Source organism: Serinus canaria, chromosome Z (genome assembly GCF_022539315.1).
Source record: "Serinus canaria isolate serCan28SL12 chromosome Z, serCan2020, whole genome shotgun sequence".
NCBI classification, from domain to species: domain Eukaryota; kingdom Metazoa; phylum Chordata; class Aves; order Passeriformes; family Fringillidae; genus Serinus; species Serinus canaria.
Window position 1 is genome coordinate 22,477,059 of NC_066343.1, and position 13,978 is coordinate 22,491,036.

At 36.2% G+C, this 13,978-nt stretch overlaps 1 protein-coding gene across 4 annotated transcripts in view; it reads right to left on the reverse strand.

The window, feature by feature from the left end:
* The window catches only part of DMXL1 (Dmx like 1), a 75,895-nt gene that overhangs the window by 43,716 nt on the left and 18,201 nt on the right, over window positions 1-13,978 (reverse strand). For 3 of the 4 annotated variants that reach the window (XM_030236721.2, XM_050986581.1, XM_030236723.2), the window contains 9 exons: window positions 11,989-12,164; window positions 10,392-10,581; window positions 8,382-8,550; window positions 4,248-4,460; window positions 3,261-3,514; window positions 2,487-3,171; window positions 1,838-1,959; window positions 1,205-1,294; window positions 770-872 (listed from right to left, as the gene is read on the reverse strand). In XM_030236721.2, the coding sequence (XP_030092581.2) occupies window positions 770-872; window positions 1,205-1,294; window positions 1,838-1,959; window positions 2,487-3,171; window positions 3,261-3,514; window positions 4,248-4,460; window positions 8,382-8,550; window positions 10,392-10,581; window positions 11,989-12,164 (2,002 nt within the window). Of the gene's footprint in view, window positions 1-769; window positions 873-1,204; window positions 1,295-1,837; window positions 1,960-2,486; window positions 3,172-3,260; window positions 3,515-4,247; window positions 4,477-8,381; window positions 8,551-10,391; window positions 10,582-11,988; window positions 12,165-13,978 lie in introns of those variants that run through there. The other variant, XM_030236722.2, reaches the window with a different exon arrangement.

Sequence of the window (13,978 nt, forward strand, 5' to 3'; positions counted from 1 at the left end):
GCTAGGATCATCTCCACTATTCCAAATCTCTTCTTCAGGTAAAAACAGCCAGCTCCAGACACAAATAATCACTATGTATATCCAGTTCATTTAATATTTCCCTAGGTTCCTTTGATACTTTTCCACAACTCTACTCCCTTTCATTCACGATTCCCATCTAGTACTGCAGATCACCTGGTATGACAAACTTTACTCCAACCCCTTTTCCCCCACATATTATTTCATTGGAATAGAACAATATGATGCCTATATATCCAAATAACTGAGGCACTCCACCAAGGAAAACTAATAATTTTTTACAGAGCAGTCCAGATCTGTCCAAGGATCTAGAAATTCACACACTACCCACATTATTATAGTGAGGAGGAATTTGGCTTGCCATTTGTTGCACCATGCAAGGCCTGAGGAGCAATATTTAGCTGATGTAAAGAACAGCATCCACCATGACAGTAAACAGTAAGTTTTGTCTGTGTCATACCCTACAAGTACAGGCTTCACATTTAAAACTTTTTCCCCCTTCATGTTAAGAGACTGCTTAACACAAGACACAATTGCTATCTTGTGATTTAAACTACTTGACCTAAAATTTGGCTGCACACACCTCAAAGGAAGTGAAACACCCATGAGTTTTGTTAGTTACATTCTTCTGAAGATTTCAAATTAAGGTATTTGACATTAAAAGGATAAAAGCCATTTAACAAGTATTTTCTTCTGCGGAATGAAAAATAAAAGACTGTCTTCAATGTTCAATGAAAAAAAAATTCCTTACCAGAGTCTGACAAACTGTTCTTCGTTGAAGGCATTTCCTTCTCCTGGTAATTTAAAATAAAGTCTTCTTGAAAAACATGGAATAACTGTGTTTTCCGGCCATGCTAAGGAAGTAAAAATACACAAGAAGTGAACATCCTGGAGTATACTTTTCAAGAATGCTTTCAGGATTGCTTACAGGAGCTTTTCAAGATTGCTTACAGGAGCTTTTAACTTGCTAAGTTAAACACATCAACAGAAGACTCCTCATGAAAATGCACTTTCATTATTCACTCATTCCATTTACAGGTACCGTTGAAAACTAGTACTAGAATATGTCAAAAACAGTTTAAGTACTCCAAATTTACCTAATGGAGAGCAACAGGTATTGCCTTTATTATTAAAACTTTTTAAAAAGCTAATTATGACACAAAATTAGTATAGCAGAAGATCTTACAAGCTCTGTGATGGCATCCAATTCAATGATACATCCCGGACGAGCAGTAGATTGCTGACTTATGATGTTAAAAACTTCACCAACATATTTCTGTTTGAAAAGAATCAGGGGGGTGGTCTTGTTAACTCTTATGCATTTCTGAGGCACAACCCACTAGGTAGGTGCAACATCACTGTGCAAATGTTAAGCAAAGCATAAAATATACACTAGTTGTGATTCAGTAGAACACAGGTAAACGTTCCCTGTTTTATGAAAAACACATTTGGTTTTGATGGCTGAAAGGTGACAAGATTATCTGGAAAGCCCCATATACAGCAATTTTTGGTCCTTTGTCCAAAAGCTGAATTCTTGTCTCAGCTTTTCCTCAGGATGACAATGCACCCACACAACTATTACTCCTTGTGGTATAAGCACTTCTCAGGCATTTCTCAATCAAAACTTGGCCTGCCTCAATATGCAGAGTTTGAGATTAAATTAAATACAGTAGAGCCAAAAAGCTTTACTGAATCTGTTTTTACAAGCAGAATAATCTGTGAAATGCTCAGCAACCAGCTTAGTCAGTCATCAAGTCTGAGCCTAGTGCAACTGAATGAAGTCGTAACATGCAAAAACTTGAGATGGGTTTTCACTTACAGAAATTTCTGGGTTGGAGAGCTCACACAGAAGTTTCTTAGCATCTATTACAGCTTGATATAATCTTAGATGCTGTCCGTCACTAGCCACAAAGCAGGCACTTGGAGAATTACAGTATGCACCTGAAAAGCAGGAAGAAAGTGCTCAAATATTCAAACACCATATGGCTTCCTTTTTTGTTTTTTAACAATGGGCATTTTTGAAGTTATACAAAAAAATTATACAGCATAAAAAATGTCCTCCTAATTTCTATTCACAAGCAAGGATTACAAAGTTTAAAGCTGTGCTTAGCAACCAAATCAAAGTACATGATAGGAAGCAAGAATTCCATTGGCAAACTAGAACTAAATCTCCCTCAGCATTTAAATCTTCAGCATGCTATGAAGTATGCACTAGTATCTAAGAACTTTACTGCATAAGCTTCTAAAATATCAAATACATAAAATAAAAGAGTAGAACATAGAAACTTTTTACACAGGAATAAAGAATTCCCAAGTATCAGCAGCTTTAAAATTTGTGAAATAAAGGACCCATGCTTAACATTTTTTTCCAGTTCATTCAAGTATACTTGTATTATCTATTAAAGTGCATTATTAGGTTATACTAATTTTATTCTAGAATATGTCACAAATCACAAAATGAAACTCACCAAGGCAATAGCTGGGTATAAGTGTGGGCAGCCATGCAACATTAGAAAAAGCTGAAACATGAAGAGAATTGATCCGAGCAAGTTCAGAAACTCCACCAGAAAAGGACAAAGGCCCAACAGGATCTACTCTCCATAGAATAAGTTCACTGTATACAGCATTGGGATCCTGGGATGTCACATTTGCATTGCCTCTACTCTGAGGTCTTACAGGTGACTCCTGAGACTTAAAAGACTCATTTTTCTGTATTGCTTTCTCAACATCTGGTGAAATTAGAGCATTGTGATGTGAGGTTGTAAGCAGCAGTGGTAACACTGAGTGGCAAGCCAAGTCGTTAAGATGAAAACGGTGACCACAATATCGGGATTTGTGTGAAATACTGAGTACAGTTGAAAAAGCAGATTCTTCAGCAAAACTCACTAGCCACTGGTTCAGTGACCCATCTGCATGTTTGGAAATCATCATAACATTAGGTGTGAAGATACTTAGTTTTAAGCTGTTTGTTGATTTACTGTGTCCAGAAGAGATAAGCATAGATGAAGATCGTGTAAGGCCGGGAGGTTTTTGTTTGCCTTGTTGAATAGCTAAGTCAACATTTTTGGTACAAGCATACATCACTATACTTCTGCAGAGAGAGTTTGCATCACCCGTTGGAAATGCAACAGGAATTCTTGAGACAAATGACACCTGAAATTTTAAGAAAGAAAGACTAAATATTAGAGCTCCTATCATACTTCTCACTGAATACCGATGTAAAATTAGAAGGAATAAAGTACCTGCACCTGGCGAAACATGCCAGGCTGGTATTCATCCAGCCAGTCCACATGCCACACCAGCAGTGAGCCATCCATAGGATGTATACTGAAGAGCATGTCAGCATTTTTACTCCATTCAGAAAGCAGAACTTCAATTTCATGATCAAAAATAGCAGAGGATAAAGGAACAAGGCTTGAATATGGAGCAGCTTTCTCATCACCCAGTTCCTTCTTCTCCTGGTTTCCTTTTTGTTCATCTCCATTTTCATCAGCTTCTACAATACACACACACATATATATATGTATATATATACATATATAGAGAGATATATATTCAAAACCAGAAGTATAACAAGGAGTGTTATTGAGGCACTGGAGCTAATTTCAGGCTTTTTATAAGCTACCCATATGAGAACTAATTTAAAAGGATGAAGATTACAACCATGAATCATCTAACAGAGCTCAGTGTCTAACAAACCAAAATGGTTTATACTGCACCTTAATTTAAAATATTTTTCTTTTCCTCAATTTTATACAAATTTTTGCATGCATAGACAGAACAAGGGATAATAATCTCCAGGATGTATATATTCAAATTAATTGACTGTACTATGTTACAGAATAAAGCTATTTAAATTAGCTGTAAATTAATATCTAAATAAAAAGTTAATTCTAAAGTTGTTCCTGCTTCCTTAATATTGAAGTAATATTTTCATACAAAGGCCTCCAGTCAAGCCCAATTAAATAATACAGTTTTCAGCATATATAACTCAAAATTTCTAGAACAAATATGAAAAGAGATATCAGAACTTCCAGATACATTTTTTTTAAAGTCACTTAGATACTTTCAGTGTAAAGGAAGAAAATGCATTGAAATGCCACTGAAATCTCTTGGTATCCTTGCATGTCAAGTTGCCAATCTCTCACTTCCCCCTGGGGGAACATTACAAATTACTTTAGAAACTGAAAGCCATTTCTCTCTATGACATATGTCTGTATGACTTTTACCTTCTTCTGATCTGCCATCCATTTGACTAGAATCCTCAGTATTAGTCTCAGGGGAATGATGTTCAAAACTCCTTTTAAGTTGTTGCAAAAACACTTCCATAGATAAGGTAAAATGAAGTTCTTTGTTGTTTAGCCAGTGTACAATAAAAGGTCCACTCTTTTCTTCATTTTCAGCAAGACTTAGAGACGTGATAGAAGGCAGTAGAGGAATATCTACCAGAAAAAGACACTGATTGATGTTTTAGAGAACTAAGTTAGGTCAAAAAATAATTTTAGAGAAATGGTTTTTAAGCAGAAATCCCACAATGAAAAAAATAAATCCAAGTGTGTTGCCACATGTGATTCCCTGCACCAACACCATCTGCTTCGAGACTTGTTCCACACAGAGGTTCTTTAGTATGCTTACATTAGGATAACAGTAAGGTCCTGCAATGCTGATGTAATACTGTGCATGCAGGTTAATTTACAGGGTTTTTTTGCTACTACAGCTCAGTATGAACCAAATCATTTAAGCAAAGTTTTCCAACATTTAATTCACAATGCATGCTGCAGCAGATATACACTGTAACCAAAGACCATTGGGTTTACACTATCTAATATTAGTACAGAGATCAGACAATGCCCTCTGTAACACCATCACAAAACCCCAGGAACTCTGGTTCTGATACATTCTGTTAATTCATATGGCTGTTTGACGGTATTTGGGGTCCCATGTTGCTGTGAAAAATAAAGCAGTAATCACAAAGTGTGAGACAGAAGCAAGGATCAGACTGCTGCAGAGCAATATAAGCTAAATTAATCAAGGCTAAAAAGCAGACAGGTGATTTACTGCAATTTCCTCAAATGCGTGATACAGCAACATGTTAAAATCTCAAAGTGCATGCAATCCCCAACTAGAAGTCTCCATGTCTAGTCTAGTCTCTTCTCCTTCTGCTCCCTATTTATGCAGCATTACTTAAATTCCTCGTCCTGGGAGACAAAAATACTTATCACCCAAAATCTGTTGTTTTTATCAAAATCAGCAATAGATTTGAATTACTAATCATCCAATCTAGCCAAAGAAAAATGTAACTGACAGCACACAGATAAAAGAAATGAGCACCATGAAATGAGCACAATTTTTTTGTTCTATTGTTGTGGGTGTTTGTTGTATTGTTGTGGGTAGGGGGCAGAAGTAGCACAGGTCATTCAAGAAATGCAGTCTATCTTCCTACACAGGCCAATGCCAGTCTCAACATTATCATTATACATCTGGAAAGTACCAGAATCTGAAGGAAAAAACTTTATTGATGGCCTTTGAAAGATGAAGCTACAGTGAGCATGAATAAGGTGAACTAGAAAGATTACTTTTCAGATGAATTATAAATCTAAGTGCTTTTTGAGTATTTATCAAAGTCACTAAAGAAATCACTTTTTTCCCCAATTTCCATCTAAAACTACCAGCTTTTAAATGACATTCAGCTCTGCATATTTTCTTAGTGAATTTCTATTTGCTTCGTAAATCACAATCTCTCTTCTTGGAAAACTCCTAAGTCTTTGAATTCAGTAACTTTTTCTATAATTGCCTAGAGACAATTTTGTCCTAGCAACCACTGCTTATTCCTTTTACAGAATTCCACCCAGGCTGGACACCAGAAGAAGTAAAATTATACTACAAAAGTAGGTCACAAGGCTTTCTGTTGCATACATGTTGTATTTATTCTTATATATAAGTATATATGAAAGCATTATTCCTCAAAATGTGAAATGAATGATAGATAAAGCTGTTCCGGCTTTAGTGTTTACCAGATATTTTAAAATGCTGTAGTAACGGCAAATTTTATAGTAAGACATCACAAACCAATTTGCTTTAAATCAAATGAAAGAAAATACAATTATGTTTTTAGATTAAATTTCATTTCAAAAGGGCAAATGAAAAAGCCTGCTTAAAGAATGTGGTTATACTGATGTAGAATGTGGTAAAGACTTGACTGTGAGGGAGAACACGTATTTCTTCAAATTAAAATTTCAAATGTGAAAGTTACCTCAGAGGTTCAGCAATAAAGAACAACCTGCTATCCTCCAATCTACTGAGATAAAAGACAAGTGATCCAAAAGACATTATTAGAACAGATACTGATTGATATAGATAACATATCAATCAGTATTGAATTGAAAAAGAATATAAGATTAGAAAAGCAAAAGACAATTTCTTTTTTCTAATCTTTTTCAAAATATTATCCTCCTTCTGTAAGTTTGCTGCTTGGCATATGTATACTGCAAAGTCTATCAAAAGCAAAGTTAAAGTTTGCATAGTCATGCTGGCTTTGGCTGGAGTAAACTTTCTTTATAGTGCCTGGTACTGGGCCATGTTTTGGATTTGTGCTGAACACAGGGTTAATAACACAGACATGTTTTTGTTGTTGTTGGGCAGGGCTTGCAACAAGGCAAGCCCAAGAACCTAGGCCTTTTCTGGTTTTTGTACTGCCACACTGGCAATGAACTTGGGGCTGCATTGGACACTGGGAGAACACACAGCCAGGACAGGTGACTGAAACTGCCCAAAGAGATACTCCAGATCACATGACATCATGGTCAGTGCTTAAAGTGGGAGGAGGAAGGAAGAAGGTGGAAAGTTTGAAGGGATGGTGTTTGTTATTCCAAGTGACCATTAGGTGTGATAGGGCCCTGCTCTCCTGGAGATGGTTGAAGATCTCCCTGGCCACAGGAAGCACTGAAGTCATTCATTTCTTGTGTCTCTTTGGTCATGTGTGCAGATTTTGTTTTCCTTATTAAGGAAAACAAGGTTGAGATAAAATCTATTAAATTGGTTTTATCTCAGCCCAGGACATTTCTACCCTTCTGATTCTCTCCCCAGTCCTGCAGGGAGTGAGCAAGTGACTGCCTGAGGCTTGGTTGATGGCTAGCCATGATTAAACATAACGTTAGCTTATTCTGTATAAAAATTAAAAATGCTTTAAAAGCAAGTAAAAAAATGGTCAAAGATTATGTGCTACCTACAGGAAAAGATTAGCTAGCTCACTGTGCAATTTGAAGAGGAAAAAATACAAGAGGAGATAAACAAATCTCCAAGAAGCTTTCAAGAAAGATTCCTGTGTGACATTGGGTACTAACAAGCAATAACTGGAGACTTCTCCTGTAGAAATATGATAGCACTGATGGTACAGCACAAAGCTGCAAGAAGTTTCCTTCTGGTAGGCTGGATGTGATTCTAGTCCTGTCTGTTAAAATATGAACCGATGAACTGCCACTCAAAATGCTGAAGAATAAGAGAGAGGAGAAAGGAGAAAGCGTTTAGAGCTTTGCTTAGCAAAGCAGTGTTAATGGAAATCATTTGTTCTTTCCAATCATACCAGACCGTATAGCTAGAAACATGAACTAATCATAGATGCCCTGAAAACGGGCCTTTCAAAAAAGGTTTAAGTAGGAACAGAAAAGCAATACTATAAAAGAGAGTTTAACTAGTTTAAGAAAAGAATTACATAGTATATTTGTTCATTAAGTCTAGGCACAGAAAACCACATCAGACTCTTCATGAAATGCTGTTCCATATTGCATTTCTAGTGAGTTTTTCAGCGAGCAGACACATGCTTCATTTTCAGCATACACAAAGATAATAAAGACAGAAGTATCAGCAGCTATAGGGGAGCTTCCTCAATGCCTATCAACATGCTGTTCCAGTGCAAGGCAATATCAAAGTTTATGGAATACAGGGCGAAGACATGTTTTGTTTGGTTCAGAGACAGAAGTATATGAATGTATATACACACTTAAGTGTCAGGTAATCACTTTAATAAGCTTAGACATTTTCTATTTTATCAGTGTGTTCCCAGTATCATACATAATTCACAGTAAATTTTAACTCCAGTTACAAATACTTAGCTTCCTCCATTTTAGACACTATCAATCTCACTTAAAAGATGAACAACATAAAAGACAGGATTACTGCACTGGAAATTTATTCAAATAATTTCAATACTGCAGAAAATTCTTTCATGCAAAAATGAAACCAACATACTAGCAATTTTTGCATGATCATATAGATCCTGAATAAATATATCTGCTAAGTTTCCAGAGAGAACACAGACCTAACAGCAACTGAGTTCACTTCATAGCAAAGATTATGTTTGTTACCTGTGGCTGGATTGATACTGGCAGCAATATGGTAGTGGCAAAGGGCATTGGCATGAGGAGAAACGTTCCTGTGAGTTGCATGAGGATCTTGCTGATGCAGAGCATATCCAGTATGTGCTACAACAGCACCTGACCTCCTCCTTCCTCGTCGGAAGTGCCTCAGGTTTAACTGCACAAAAAATAAGGCATAATTTAAAATCTTTTCAAAAAGAAAAAGCAGATTTAATCTGTAAGTGGTTTTCTAGGCACCAATGAATGGTATTTTTCAGCTTACAAGCTGAAAAAGAATCAGTGGAGTTTCTTGCAAACTTGTGTTGAGTCTGCAGTAGAGAGAAACCAGTGCCTTTGGATTTATTTATGAAGGCCAAGAAAATACCTTCATGTAGTAACTACTTCATACTTCAGTGCATAGACAATGTTCATACACTTTTTATACTTACACAGAAAATACTCTTGTGTTTCATAAACATACACCATGCTTATTCAAGATTCTGAACAAAGCAGCAATACCAAGTAGTCTCATTTAATGAAAAACTGGATCCATACTTTGGATCTTATTAGATCAGCACTTCAACACCCCACAAAAGGCCACAATGAGTTTTAAGGCCTTCCTCTTTTACACAAATACTTGTCTCCAAGGGAAAGAATAATATTCAGTTTTTAAGACTGACTTATACAGTCAACCCTTTTGCACTGTTGACATCTATGTAAGCACCCAAAGGTACACAGAGGTACACAATTTGTATTAAAGATGGTACACTCTTGGCATTCCTTTTCACTTGCTGTGCTTTCCATCTTTACACAGCATGCACATGCCTGTCACCGACATGTTTTATGAAAAATCCTTTCCTTAGGATTTTTCCCCTCCTGAGAAGCTGAGAGGCCTCAGGAACAAACGGTAAACAATTCTTATCTGCTGCTGTGGAATGCAACAGGGGGAATCTGTGATTGGCCTCATCAGGCTGTTTCCAATTACGGGCCAATCACAGATGACCTGTCTGGATGGTCTTGGTCAGAGACAAACCTTTGTTATTCATTCCTTTTCTATTCTTAGCTTAGCCTTCTAGTGAAATCCTTTCTTCTATTCTTTTAGTGTAGTTTTAATATATTATCTATCATAAAATAATAAATCAAGCTTCTGATACATGGAGTCAACTTTCTCGTCTCTTCCCTTATCCTGGGACCTTTGTGGACAATACCACACATGCCAAACAGTCTTCTCTCAATTATCACATAATTCCTGATTTCTAATGTTGCCTCTTATTTTCCACAGGAACACAGAAATTTCTCCAGCTTCCTTTTCCCTCCTCTCTTTGACTATTTCCTTTCCTCTGTTGTGCCTTTTAGCCTGCCATATTTTTCAGGTATAGCATGCACTATGAGCATGCTAAATACATCACTCAATTAAGATAAAAGCACAATGCCCACATATGCTTGACATACCTTTGAAGCAGACTATTAATGCCATACTTTCTTACTTATTCACACTGGGTAGAAAACACTTATCTGGTAAGAATCACTTGCCTTAATGCTTATGAGCAGTCTGCTCTGAGGACTACAGCAGAAAGACTCTTTTTCTTCCCTCCATATTACTGTTTTCCCACTTGCAGAAGTCAGAGAGAACATCCCACAACTTCAGAGGTAACAAGAGCCGCTACCATATGTCTTAAGGCAGCATCACCCCTGGGTTTCACATAACCTATATATAATGTGTGCTCCATACAGCTCCTAGCCCTTTGAACTAAATACTGCAAAGCATTCTTCTTCAGTCACCAGACCAAAATAGGCAGTTGTGACTTTGGAACAGTGTGTCTTCAATGTAAGAAGCTCAGCAAAAGAGCTGTCAGCTTAGCCTGCCCAAGGCAGATTTCAAGAAAATTTGCCCTTTCATAACATTTTATGCACATCTCTGGTATAAAAAGATTTCAGCTTGTGATACATGTTACAAACTTGTCTAAAATCACAAGTTTTTACATGTGTATATTTTCACTGTTCGATTTCAATTCTTACCTCCAATGCACTCTGCACTTTTTCTTTACTTGAAGTATTTCTCTTGAAGTTATTTGTGAAGTTTGCTGCTTCACTCCAATTGCTGTATCCTCCCCCATACAACAGACTGTCATTGGGTAACAAAGTCTCTGCCCAGAGTCGACAAACATTATCCTTACAGCAAGTCAGGAGCACATTGCAGACAGCACCACTAATGAAAGAAAATTTAAGGAGTGAAGAAGCTGCTTACTATTACACAGCATCAAAATAAACCAACATTTCCAAATTGTTTTCCACTACCAGTCTTTGAAATTGCAGTAACTTACAGAAACCAGCACAAGAAAAACTCATCAATACGTTGTTAGGAAAATCAATGATACAGGAAAGGCCTTCCCCTCTGTTCAAATATCTGACTAAAAATCACCTCAAATGTCATAACAAAATAAAGCACCAGCAAATTGTTGATTTTAGTTTAAAGAAAAATTCATACCTAGAATAGCAAAATGTAAATTTTTGTCTTTTAAAGTCATTCACATAAAAAGCTAATAATATTCTGGATACCTGATCGTAATTCCAGATCTTACTGGTATCTACCACTTACAAAACAATATATATTCAAAAGATAGAAACTCAGATAATACCAGGGAAACAAGAGACAATTTAAATCTATGAGTGTTCCTTAGTTACTATTTTTCCATGTGTAACTTGGGTTAAATATATAGCCAAAAAATCTCATTACCCTACACCAGACACCAGAAAAAACTGCGCAGACCATCAGGCTTCCAGGTCATGTAAATTTACTATTTAGCTCTACATAAGGCTTGAAAGCTATGACCAGACTGTCCAGCAGCAAACTCCCTTAGGAATCATGGGGCAGGTGGATTTTCATAAGTGACATACAGAGTAAGAACTACAGATTTATGAAGAGTCTTAAAGACTGGTATAACGAATAAGATAAACTCGCTCAACACAAAGGCATGCAAATTTGTTTGCTACTTGGAATAACATGACAAAAAGATGGTTGCAGGCCACAAAACTGCTAACACTACTTCAGTTTAAGATTGAAAGTACTGGTGAAAACCAGGTACAGGTCATTTTGGAATCATCTGAACACAACCCTAACACCTCAAACTAAAGGTATCAGTTACAAATGATTACTTGAATTTAATTTCCAGATACTATTTCTGACCAAGATCTAGCTTTGTAGTAGGCAGAGAAAAAAATAAAAAGACATGAAAATGTTTGAATGTTTGTGAAAGAGGACTTCAAGTCACAGAACTTTTGCTCTGATCAGGACAGAACAAGCCAGGATTAAATGCATGAATGGTCGCTTAGTGCAATCAAAAAAAAAGCAAAGAGACACAACTTTTCAAGAGCTGACTTTGTATTTAGTTCAATGCCTAAGTCAGTCTCTGAGACTCCTATCTTTTCAATTCTTTCCCAAGTAAGAGGATACTTGCCTTCATCTCAAGAGCAGAAACAGTATAAAAGGTGCGCACATTCAATAACTGAAGTAAAACATGTAATTGTGTTACTGTTGATTGTAGAGAGAGGCAGACTATACAGTTTTTTGGGGTTTTTCTTGGGAATTTATGAATTAGTTATTAGAACTACTGACCGTGGCATGAATTTACTGGTCTTTCTCCATGAAAATGCATTTACTGATCGAGGATGAGCCAAATAAACAAATGAAAAATCAAGCTCTTTTGCTTGGTTTTCTGGACTGGCACCAGGTGATGATACGGCTGACCGCCAGTTCTCTGCGTTGTACCATACTTTCACAAGACAGTCATCCTGTGAGAAGACAAAAAAGGACAGTAAATAAGATTACCTTGCATAAGAATATGATGCACTTCAAGTTCTTTTGGGTATATCTCTTGAGGTTTCGTTTTTCTTTAAAGTAAAATGCTTTTCTTATCAGAGAGGAACAGCTCCAAAAATGGAACTTCAAAACATGATCTTAAAAAAAACACAGGAGCAGAGCTCCCACTTAACTCTTGCCACTACTAACTTGGATTTCATATAGGTCCTTCTGATTAGCTACCAATTTTTAACCACAAAACCACAACTTGCACTAGCCTGAGATGGTATTCAAATCTTAATACAACTAATTCTACCTTGTCAGAAAACCACCCAAATCCCCTACATAAATTTAACGGCTGTTGTTAGGAAAACAAACAAAGGTCATAGATGATATCTCAAAAACCAAGCTCAGTACTGGTCAGCCTGCTTTTTTTCAGATACAAACATGAATTGATTATGCCTTCAAGGACTAGATAAATTAATCTGGATCCAGATTCACAAGTTGTTGATCAACTATTAAATGTGAATGGCACTAAAATATTGAAATAACCTGGGTATGCATAACACGACACTACTAGGGGTGATGATAAGTTGGTGTTGCTGACCAGCATTGTCCCTCACAAATAGTTAAGCAAAGGAGTAAGACATAGGAACAAAGATGTGCTTTAAAGGTTCTTTAGGCAGGTAACTAACTTGAGCATTTATGTCAAAAAATATGTTATTAATTTTCCTACTTACTAATTTTCTTACTTATTCAGTAATTCACTTTGAAGGAATTTATAATCTAAAATAACAGGATATAAGATATTGGAGTCAAAAACTCTGCAATAATATTAACCTTATGTAAGATTAATTCATTTTTCCACCATTCCATCAAATTGTAACATTAGAAACCACTAAACAACTTATATTGACTTGTAAAATAAACATTAACTCCGACACATCACAAAAAGGTGGAATACATATATATATTGTTGACAATAACAAAACACTACCTTTTTACATAAAACATATACCCAAGGAATTTTATTTATCTGAAAAACAGCTGGAATGGCTCTCCTTTCTATAACAGCTAAAGGCATCACAGAACATATAGAAAGAAATACAACATTCAAATAAGCACAAAAAGAATGGAGCATGAGAATTTATAGCTTTGTTTTTATACAGATAATAATCTAGCATGAAGAAATCCAGTATTTCACTTTGTGTGTTGGAAACTTGTTAATTGGAGTATAGTTTCCCTAGAAAAGGAAATCTAGGCAATTTTACAGGTTTGTTACATCTTTATCCTTTCTTTAAAGATAGCAAATGTCTCAAAGGTTAGTCTTCCAATCAAGATTGCCATTAAAGACAATGGCAAGCTTTAAAAGAAAAAAGCCCCGTACAACTAATAAAAATGTGCATCACTCATCTGTTCCTGATGGACATAACTGAATCACAAAAATATGCATGACAACTACCTTTCAGAAGCAAGGTTTATTTGCAGACTGAATCACCATAATCTCTTTATTTTTTAAGCCTGTATTAAGGGATACTAAGACCCAAAGAGCCAAGTTCCACATCATTACTAAATCAAACGCTGTTCTAACCACTTATTACGTGCACACACTAATTTTTCACTCATGCATCCAAGACAGACCAGATCAAATTGCAAAACTGTCTTTTATTCTTCAGTCTGAAACATGTTCTGTCAGGTTATTACTGTTCAGGATTCTGAGACTCTTAAACCAGGTTTTCACTAATATCAGCAACTGATATTAACCTTACATATTAGCATGCTGTTTTGTATCTAGTAACTGCAGCCT